This window comes from Petromyzon marinus, chromosome 30, assembly GCF_048934315.1.
Source record: "Petromyzon marinus isolate PM22_M1 ecotype Great Lakes invasive population chromosome 30, UKy_Petmar_22M1.pri1.0, whole genome shotgun sequence".
Classification (NCBI taxonomy): Eukaryota; Metazoa; Chordata; class Hyperoartia; order Petromyzontiformes; family Petromyzontidae; genus Petromyzon; species Petromyzon marinus.
The window spans coordinates 9032795-9043612 of record NC_133696.1 but is presented as its reverse complement, the minus strand read 5'-3'; the positions used below and the strand labels follow the sequence as shown (position 1 = coordinate 9043612).

Sequence of the window (10818 nt, the reverse complement as noted above, 5' to 3'; positions counted from 1 at the left end):
AAGGTCATGGGGGAACTTGGGGTGATATTTCCAGTGCGAGGGAAGAAGTAGAAAGGGAAGTGTGAAATGTAGTGTGGAGCTGGTGGTTGAGCACAGTGTGGATGAGACGAGTCCTCAACAAGGGTGGAGGAACCAATGAGTGACATTCACGAGAACAACAACGATGGTCGTCGTGCGAAGAGAGAAATTAAGCCCCGATTGTATGGCATCGTTTTGTAATTTCACCGATTCGTACAAATAATTTGGCAACGCGGATGCGAATGTGTCCTTTGCAATAAACAAACGACACATTCGTCAATAACACTGCGGGAACGGCCCTTTTTCATAGCACACAGACAATTTGAACACGATCACGTCCAAGGTGTCTGTCAGTCTCCTTTATTTAACCGTAAGATGGAATAGATCCATTAAGATGCACTATACAGCCTTTTTGCAAGGGCAACTTTTCTTACATTGAGATGTACTGGGAATCTATGAAAAAGAGCTTTATAGCTCATCGGATTCTGATGTTTTAATCGCACCGAATATCTTAAAACATGTTGGTCCAACTGGCCGTGCTTTTACCACACCGCGAGGGATCCACCGAAAGACGACGCGTCGTTGGTTGGTTCCGCCCCGTGCGGGCGACCACGGCGCTAACCTGTGGGGGTCGTCGGGGTAACTCTTGCTCATGTACTCGTGCAGCTCCACGTGCGCCTTCTCCTGGAAGCGGTCAATCTGCGCCGTGTTGACGAGCCCCGGGTGGTCTACGGAAGAACGGCGGGGGGGGGCACGTGACGAGGGGCGTTCGCTCAAGATGGCGAGCTCAGATCGCCGCCGGCCGGGGTGATCAAAGGTCAATCAGTTTTTCATCGAATAAATCCCTGATAGTAACATGACATTCTACTACAGGTTTTTTTTACTGCATCGTTTACAATGGAAGTTACCATGCCTACCCCCACCACACCTCCGTTACAGACACATGGATGGATGTATGTATGTTGAACTTCTTTCGCACCGTGCGTAGCCAACTGTGCTAATCAGAGGTGCAGATGGACAGAGCTCACGCATTAACACTTTCAACCTTAGTCAGAAAGCGTTCAAACGAAAACTTTAAGACGCACCACCGTAAAAAGGTCCGTAACATTACGGGTACTACTAGAGTGTACACTGCCTTACAACACGAGTCGCATTACTAGAGGGTGCTATGTCGCGCTCATAAAGTCAAAAGTATGTTTTTTTCTTCTCGTGAACGAAGCCTCAAAACAAAAAATGCAAAACACATTCCCACCCTGCCCCACTGCATTATTACAGTGCAGCTGTTGCCATCTGGACTACAGCCGCACACCCGCGGTGTACCCGATGGTCGGACAGCACTGGGGATCGTCAAGGGGTGGGGGGGGGGCGGTGCGGATCAACTTCCCCTCGCCGGCGCATACGTGAGAGCGTGAGATTGAGAGGGGGCTGTTGATGCAGTGAGAGCTGTGGACGGGGAGGAAGTTGGGGCAGTGGGGTGCTGGGGGGGGGGGTGGTGATGACAGGACCCGTCCACACACCGGGGCTGAAGAGGATGATGGCCTTGAGGTAGGCGTACTCGTAAGGGTCCACGTTGAGCTTGCTCATGCTGTTGCAGAACTCCTGTAGCTTCCAGATGTGCTCCATCACCACCTTGACCCGCTCTGTCGTCAGCTTGTCTGCCGAGCAGATGCAACCGGGAGTTGAATGTGACGCAGAGGGGCCACCTGCCCATCTCGGGGAGCATCAAAGCCCTCGGTACGCAATGACAAACTCGCCAGATAGCTAAGTGCGTGCAGGCTGTCCACAAATAACTTTTAACTTTACCAACTTAACCACGCTTGAAATCGGCATGTAACGATTCAAGATTTGGACAATTGTTAAGAGTTTGGGGCATTGACCGTGAAGAAGAATCTTGCTCCTTCTGTTTGCCTACAGCAGTGGTGGCCCAATACGTGGAACGCAAAAAAAAATTGCGCGAGTACTTTTAGTCTTTGGTATATTTCAGGGTTGAATCAATTCAGATATTGTTGGTCATAGCTTTCTGGTGGATTGTGGAGCCCATTGAGATCCAACAGAATGGATCATCACCATTGCTTGGAGCATTGGCCACTGCATTTTTAGCATATGATGTAAATATAGTTCTCATTATTCACGGAGCACCGAGTGCCTCACATGCACAACTTGATGCAGCTACCTTGACCGTGACAATCGATTTTAATCCATCGATCGTCACACATGGAACAACGACGTCACGTCTCGCTAAGACCGTCAGGTTCGAGCTGCCCAAAAGCCTCACGTCGCCCAATGAACCCTCAATTTTACACGTGCACTCCACCCCCAACCCACCACCACTGCTCTCCCTTCGTATCCCTGCTCCCCTACACTCCAATGCTGCCCCTATGACCCTGTATGACTGTGACATCCCCCCAAGCCCCCCCCACACCTTGCTGCAGGCTGGCCTGGAGGTGGTTGACGATGGCGGTGAGGATGGTGGAAAGGTTCATAACCTGGGCGCACTGCGCCAGGCCCAGCGTGAAGAGCTCGTTCCAGCAGGCCCGCACCAGCCCCGTGTTGCCCTCCTGGCTGCACAGCATGTTGGGGAAAATAAAGAGGTCTCACCCATCCTCGGGCACCGTAGACGGAGCGAGAGATTGATGGCTCGGGCGCTCCGGGTTTTCACGTGACACCGTGCAAAGTGTGACGAGTGTGTGCGGGCGTAAACCACGCCTTGTCCTCTCTTTGAATACGACACACAGTGCCGGTCGGGGCATTAGAAATTAAATGAAGAAACGAAGAAAAAGGCAAGTGCGGTTTCCCCCCCTCCCCCCCTCTGCGTAGGGCTGAAGGAAAGTCGACTCGGGTCTTAAGAAGGAAAGTCCAATGGAAGGAGCACCCAGGGTGGAGAGCAAAAAGCAGGCTGAGAAAGGTGGTTCCAAGTGGTGAACGAGGATGCGAAGGACTGTGGGGTGGACGTGGAGATGAAGGCAAAGGTTAGGATTTAGTGGAGAAGAGGAGCAGTAAGCCAGATCCCAAATGTATGCCAGGTGAGTGTGTGTGCAGTATATGTGTTTGTGCAGGGTGTGTGTGCAGAGTATGTGTTTGTGCAGGGTGTGTGTGTGTACAGTGTGTGTGTACAGGGTGTGTGTGTGTGTACAGGGTGTGTGCAGGGCATTTGTCGGATGTGTCAAGGTACCCCAGGGCCTGGAATGCGGGGATGGAGCGTGCCCAGTGCATGGAGAGGAAGAGGAGGCGCGACGCCGACTCGCAGATGTAGTGAACGTTCAGGTACTCAGGCATGGGCGACGGCATCGTCAGCTGCTCGCACAGGCAGACACACACACACGGGAACGCACACGTACACAAACATGTAAAAATCACGTACACGCATTTGAACACGCGCGCGCACACATACATATGCACGCATGTACACACACACACAACACATGCACCAGAGCAGACAAGCACATACATATGGCCACGTACGGATGGTTATGCATGAGCACACCCGGCACACATTTACTCAGAGCGAGCGCAACCAGACCTGACTGCCACCCACAGGAGCCACCCACTTTTTCTGGCCTCAACAGCTGAGGTTAGCTGTCTCCAACAGCTCAGTCTTTTTTTTTGGTTCTCTCTCCAAACAGCCACCCTTCAGAACTGCCCCACATTTACCATCCCCAACATCTACAACAGCTCCTAAAATAACAGGTTCCTTATGGTCATCCTTTATGGCCACCCCCAACGTATCAGCACCAAAAATCCACCAGCAACAGCTGCACTTTGGAAAACCCATCTCGCCTGCGTCATCCTCGGCTAGATTCCCTCACCTTCCTCCACCTGCTTCTCCACCATCGCCAGCAGGGTGGGCTACATGGATCGCCTGCTGCCCGTGCCACCCACCGCCCCTCTACTCTCGGTCGTCTCTCTTCGCTGCCGTCACCCTGCACTACAGCTCACGGTAGAACTCTCCTCCACAGCAACGCCACTCACAACCTCCTCCTCTCTACACCAAGGACCCGGACCATGGCTACTGCCGGGCATCGTTTCTGTGGCAGCCCTGGCCATCCGGAGCACGACCATCGTCCCCGCTGCGCATTCACAACAGCAGCATGCAATCTGCATCGACCTTTTAAGAAACACATAAAGCCTCAACTCTGTCGCCTGGCTTTCGAGTGACACCGAGCTTGGCTCCTTTGAGGTCACCCACCATCAGCTGCCCTGTGTAACTGATTCAAAACAGCTCAATTTCAAAGCCATCTCTACAAGCCGCCACCATCACCCCTGACGGTCAAAGGCCAGACAAAAAGCCAGAGCAGGGTGAAGGCCGTAGCAGGGTAAAGGCCGAGCGGCGGGCACCTTGAAGGAGACGTGCGTGTCGGTGAGGAGCGGGCCGTCGATCTCGATCACCGGGAGATTCTGGTCGTTGGCGCCCATGAGCTGCAGGCTCGTGGAGTTAGAACCGGTTATGGAGGCCGCACCATCGGGCCCTTCCCCGCCACCGCCGCCCTCGCTCGCATTGAGGGCCTTGGCCAGAGTGTCGAATGCCCTGTGGGGGGCGGTAGGGGAAGGGGTGGGTGGCACTGTCACTCTCTTTGACCGCCAACATCGCTATTGTAGAATACATTTTATATTTAGGTTTCACATCCAAAAATCACTCTCTTTGCTGGGCGTATAGAAGCTGTGCACCTCTAGTGTGGATGAAAAGGCCTCCTGAAGCGACCTCAGGATTAGCTCTGTAAACTAATTTCTGGGGCTGTTCTCGCAGACAAAGGTTGTTCGCTGCCCGCTGTGAGAGTTCCGAATGGAGTTGTCTCCGCCGAATAATAACACCTGTGGGTTTAAACTGCAGGGAAAGAGGGGTTAAACTAAAAAAAATCCCTCCGCCCAACGGTGTGTAGTGCATCATCATGTCACAATCACACGACACGGTTCGCTTTTACTCAGTGCTCTACATGCGGAGCATCCCAGGGCGCTCCACAATAGAATACAATGTTCAAGTACAAAAGCGACAATGACACCTGATGTAAATGCACAACGTGTGCTATGTGCTCGTGCATGCTAGCGTGCGTGATTTGTGTGCGTGATCAGTGAGCGTGTGCATGATCAGCGGGTGTGTGCGATCTGCGTGTGTGCATGTGCGTGCGAGGGTCTTCGAGCGTGCATATGTGCGTGATCAGGGTGTGCGTGACTTGCGTGCATGATCTGTGCGTGTGCGTGCATGTACGATCAGCGTGTGGGATCCGCATGCATAATCTGCGTGTGTGGATGTGCGTGATATGCACGTGATCTTCGTGCGTGCGCGTGAGATCTGCTCGCACGCACGCTGACCGCGTGATCTCGCTGGCCGACTGGCTGTCGGGGGCGATCTCTGTCAGCGAGGTTTCTCCGTTGCTCAGCGTGTCCAGGCCGGGCAGCTCCCCAGAGGAGCTGGCAGAACTGGCGCTGGTGTTGGCGGCGGTCGTGGTGGCTCCCGGCGAGTCCTCCTTGCCCTTGCCGAAGTTGGCGAGTGATGTCACGACATTGGCCAGGGTGCTCAGGTCTCCCTGGCTCGTCTCCATCTGTGTGGCAATGCACACATCGACGTAGGTGAACCGGCGGCCAGAGCTCGATGATGTAATCATCGCTGACCCCAGTAGTGAATGTGGACCAACTACCACACTACCCTAACCACTGCAGCCTTAACTATAAATGGACAATCATACTGCAGTAAACACCACCCACTAACACTACAGCCTCAACCATGAAAGTAGAATTGTCATTATTATCATCAGGCACGGTCGGTCTATGTACTTCTGGATGGAAGCTTTCACGCTTCATCGCCATCCATCATGGTCCTGCAATGCCACGATTGATCTCACTTCTACACAAGGGCTGATCTCATTACTCTCGTCTCTGTATGTGGCCGTCCTTACTACCACAATCACCAACCCTCGACAACTACAGCCTTAACTATGAACCATAAAACCACACCCTCAGCTGTGATTGTGGTACAACCGCACCACTACCATAACCACGCATTTACCACCCATAACTCTAAAGTGACCATCCAACTGAAGCTAAACGTTTCAGCGTCAAACCCTGAACTCAATAACGATGGAAAGCACTCAACCCCCTCTCCGACCTAGGCATCTCCACTTGCAGGTCACAGGGCACTTGTGTTGGTTCTGTGTTCTAGAGGCCGGGGGCATGTGGAGGTGGGTGTGGGAACCCCCCCCCCAATGCTTACCAGCAGAGCGCTCTCATTCCTTAAGAGCGGCTGCTGAACACTCACCAGTATCCCCGAGTCAAAGAGCCCAGCCGTCCTGCGGAACACCGCGCACCAGCATCACACCCCGCACGGCAATACACGCTGGCAAAGATCCACCTTGCTGCTCCCAGATTTACACTGGTGAACCGTGTCCCGCCTTTGTGAATTTCAAATTTTACAACCATCATTGCCCCCCCCCTCCCTTGCACGGGGGGGGGGGGGGGGGCAATGATGGTTGCAGTTTATGATCCCAATTCAGTAATTTGCTGGCACACGACGGGCAATTCTTGCAAACGACGTCATGGGATCTTTAACAACCACTGTTAAGCAGACGGCGTGTAATATTATTTTGGCTAATACACACCACAATAAGAACCAGGTTGGCCGCTGGATTCAAAACACGAACCTCTGTAACAAACGACGAACGCATTACTACTGGGCAATATCACCGCCCCTTTTTGGGCTATCACAGTAAGTATTTTCTGGTTATCACATTCAAGTTCTACGCAACAAGGTACTGTGGTATATTTTTTAGGCTGTTGCAACCGTAAGACCATGCACGCACTCGTAGGTGCTCTGAGATGCAATGACGTGAAAAGTGTTAAAAATTCTACACGACGGTCTAAATCGATTCTCGAGTTCAAGAAACGTGGACTGAGAATCATGCACGTACATATTACTCGCAAAGTACGGGAATTATATGCTCACGTTTCATATCAGATAACAGAACAAACATAATTTGAGAAAAACAATGAAAAAAGGGCGTAAATAACAAACGGCAAAAGAAATATTGATCCTAAAACTTTACTCGTGACCCCCCCCCTCCCCCCGCGACTATTCATCGAGTTTGTGGTATGCAGGGAGATTCCATTCTCAACTACGTGAAACCACACGCAGGGACTGCGTCAAAAACAGCACGTTCAGAAACTGCGTCTAACACCGCACAGCGTGCACAGGCAGCCACAACCAGGCCTCGACGACTGGCACGGTGGGGGGGGAGGGACGCCGCGCACCCTCGCGCCGCTTACCGCGACGTGTCCTTGTCCGTGACGAAGGTGGGCGTGGCGGCCATGGGGCTGCGGAGGTCCTTGCGGATGTAGATCTTGTCGGACGACACGGCGCAGTTGGCCGGCTTCTCGCGCATCGTCTCGATCGGCTTGCGCTCGCACTGCACGGCTGACGCACGCAGTCGCACCGTCAACACGGTTGCCCCCAATGCCAACACCGCCCACCCCGCACCCATCCAACAACCCCCCACAGTTCGAACCCTCTTTTAAAATTATATTATCATAAATCTGAAAAGATTTTTCACTGCCAAATTGTCAAAGGCTGCTGTGGGGTTACGTTGTTGGCAGAAATAAATGTGGCAATATCATTTGTTGTGCTATTCTTCTATGCTCCCACAACTATGCTTCTTGCCTTCACCAACCAGGAATGACAAATGTCAGTGCCACTAGCCGCACGGCGTGCGGAGGTTCTCATCCAACGGTGGATTGAGAATGGCCGCAATTCATTTATTTACTCGAATATACACCACATGCAGAAGATGAACCCAAGAACCTGAGTTCAATTCCCGGCAACGGCTAAGGTTTCGTGGCAAGTGACAACCCAAGTGGTCGTGGGCGGCCGTCGCACTACCAACCCCCCTCGCCCCCCCCCCCCGCAACCAAAGCCGCACTGACAAGCTTGGTGAAGCCCAGTCAAACGACAACCGCGACTCACACTCAGTCTTCATGCCCACGTTGAAGCACTTCTGCAGGCGGCAGTACTGGCAGCGGTTGCGGTGGTGCTTGTTGATTACGCAATCCTGGCTGCCACGGCACGTGTATTTAAGGTTCTTGCGCACGCTGCGCTTGAAGAATCCTTTGCAGCCCTCGCAGCTCACGGCGCCGTAGTGCCGCCCTGTACCGCCAACGCCGACGCACAGCCACACAATCGCCGGGTGAACAGGGCAACCGGTTCTCACCCTTACTCCAGGACCAGCACAGATTGCGCCAGCTCAGAAATGAATTAGCGTCACCTACATTTCAGTAAAGTCACCCACAAATTATAACACCGGCATTGAATGCGCCCGATCTTGCCAAATCTCAGAAGCTAAGTAGAGAATTGAGTCTGGATAGCGAGCGGATGGGCGGTTACCGTGTGTATAACAGGAGTTATAGATGAAAGGTTTATGGCTTGTGCTGCTTAACCACAATTCCCAACACCATCTCACACAGAGTGATCCCAAGCACAGCCTACCAACTACACAGCCTCCACTATCACCACCAACAACAACATCACCAACATCATCCACACAGCCGCCGCCACCTTGGCCATTCCCACTACCACCACCAACACCACGAGTACCTCTGCTGCCGTCACATCGCCAAATCAGGCTCAGAGAAAGAGGCTCACATGAAAACACCATCGTCATTCCGAGGGATGTCCAAGGTCAGGGCCGGGGGTTGAGGGTCGTGACCCAAGCGGGGTCAAGGCTCACCTGAGGCGCGGTCGCCGCACACGACGCAGAACTCGACGGGCAGCTTGAGGAGGCCACTCGCAGGGTCCACCGCCCTCTGCTGCCCGTCGTCCTTGCGCAGCCCGGCCATGTGCTCTCCGGACGCCTGCTCCGTGATGATCTGCATCACAGCGAGGGTGAGGTCATCATCATCATCACAAGCCCATGATCAATCCACTGCTGGATGAGATGAAGGGCTTCTTCGCCAAGCTGTTGCATCCCAAACAACGAGACTCCGATGCAATAATCCTGCTGGCTACATTTGAATTGCCCCGTCTTGGGCGGTTTTCCTCCTTTAAGTGCCACTCCGTTAGGAGTCTCAACAACCTAAAAAAATGTACTATTTTTAAACTAAAAATTTAACCGTTTTTATTTTACAAGGTAAGCCCCACTGAGCTATATAGCTCTTTTTCAGAAGCGACTGGCCACAAATGATAACTCAATGAAGTGGTTTATCATGTGGAAATGTATAGCGGTCAAATACTCTAAACGCATATTTCTAAATGTGGAGGGGAGAACTTGCAAACTCCAAATATACAGGCGTCAGGGTCGGGATCAAACCCACGACCTCCTGTATACCAGGCGAGGTAATATCTTGCCACCGCAGTGCCACAACCAATCATCCCTTCCATGCACGTGTCCTGCACCAGAGCCCAATAATTTCTGTTATCAAAAAGTACGTCCGTAACCGGTGAACATTCTCCAATCCGTGTGTTCATCTTTTTGTCTCAGCGTAATCTCAAGCATGCGTCGTCTCTCCCACGCCTCTTTGCGCGCACTTTGGATTTCTTGTTCCATTTTCTCTATAACTTTCCCACATTTCTTATCCAACCAGCATGATACGGAGAGAGAGCGTGCGGACAAGCGCTGACAACACTACGTGTTACAATGACCACGCTTGTAAGTGGCCATACTCCTCCACGGTGCTACAAAAGTTCTAGCTCACTGGCACGAAGCTCCACCGCACTAGACAAGATGTCGTCGGCACCTGCAGACGCTGCGGCGTGCCGCCGCTGCCGTCGTGGGTGGTAAGGATGAGCTGGCGGCTTCCGAGGCCGTCAGGCGTAGCGAGGATGATCTTGCCGCCCTGGGCGCCATGCTCGGGCGTGCCCGCCAGGATCAGCTTGCCCCCGCCGTGCCCGTCGTCCGCCGTGGCCCACACGAACTGTTTGGGTGGCGTGCCGCCGGTCTCCATCGCCGTTACAATCTGGATCTTCTGGCCCGTCTGCTGGTCCGTCACGATCTGCCAGGCCGCACCACCGCACGTTGATCCTTTGACTGCCGCGACCTACCCTCAATGCCAACCACCCGACCCCATCCCGCCGCACGCCAAAAATCCAGAATTGTTTACTCGCCAAGCAATTCCACACGAGAAATTGTGCGTCAAAAAACGGTAACGAATTGACGAGGTTATTTTCACACTTACGAATAAATAACTGGGTACCGCGTAGTAGGTGTGCTGGCCAACCACGCGCCAGCAAGGGCGACAACATGGTTCCCCTTTTTGGACTCAACGATTGTTCTGACTACCCCACAACAGAATACATCACATTCTATTGGCTTGGGCAGCTCGTGAGAGAGGAAGCAAGCTCGCAGGCGATTGGCTGCACACGCACTGTTCCCCCCGCAGGAACCCAATGACTTAATCTCCCACGAAGAACGGACCGCGGTAACGCCGGCACCTGGATGCGGTGAGGATTGCCGAGTGAGGGGTCGGTGGAGACGATCTGGATTTTCTGCGGCGGGCTGTTGAACAGAGGGCTCCCCACGAGTGTGGCCTGCGCCCCCATCAGCGTCATCTGGGATGCCTGAACCATTTCGCAGACCGCCAGTTATGAGACGAGCATTCCACAGAGACCGTGTCATAAACCCGCGCGACACGGCGCAGCCAAACCGCTATACACTGGCACAGCGTTTAACCGTCAAATAATAATGTTGTCAATTACAATTAAATATCATACGTGCAAAAAATCAACGAAAGCATATGTGTTTATGCGACTAGATTTCACAGATTCACGCTACTACAGATTCACACCTTGGAAGATTCTATATAAAGACAGATAGTTCAGTTTAT

General features: G+C 52.9%; 1 protein-coding gene across 11 annotated transcripts in view; it reads right to left on the bottom strand.

Moving 5' to 3' along the window:
* Window positions 1–10818, bottom strand: part of LOC116947570 (nuclear receptor subfamily 2 group C member 2) — a 30403-nt gene that overhangs the window by 3534 nt on the left and 16051 nt on the right. For 5 of the 11 annotated variants that reach the window (XM_076070692.1, XM_032963460.2, XM_032963464.2 and 2 more), the window contains exons 3-14: window positions 10427–10552; window positions 9733–10032; window positions 8727–8865; window positions 7967–8146; window positions 7273–7420; window positions 6224–6299; window positions 5320–5555; window positions 4354–4543; window positions 3191–3312; window positions 2441–2589; window positions 1536–1673; window positions 641–746 (exon numbers count right to left, since the gene is read on the bottom strand). In XM_076070692.1, coding sequence (XP_075926807.1) covers window positions 641–746; window positions 1536–1673; window positions 2441–2589; window positions 3191–3312; window positions 4354–4543; window positions 5320–5555; window positions 6224–6299; window positions 7273–7420; window positions 7967–8146; window positions 8727–8865; window positions 9733–10032; window positions 10427–10552 — 1910 coding nt within the window. The remainder of the gene's footprint in view (window positions 1–640; window positions 747–1535; window positions 1674–2440; window positions 2590–3190; window positions 3313–4353; window positions 4544–5319; window positions 5556–6223; window positions 6300–7272; window positions 7421–7966; window positions 8147–8726; window positions 8866–9732; window positions 10033–10426; window positions 10553–10818) is intronic. The other 6 variants (XM_032963466.2, XM_032963467.2, XM_032963470.2 and 3 more) reach the window with 4 other exon arrangements.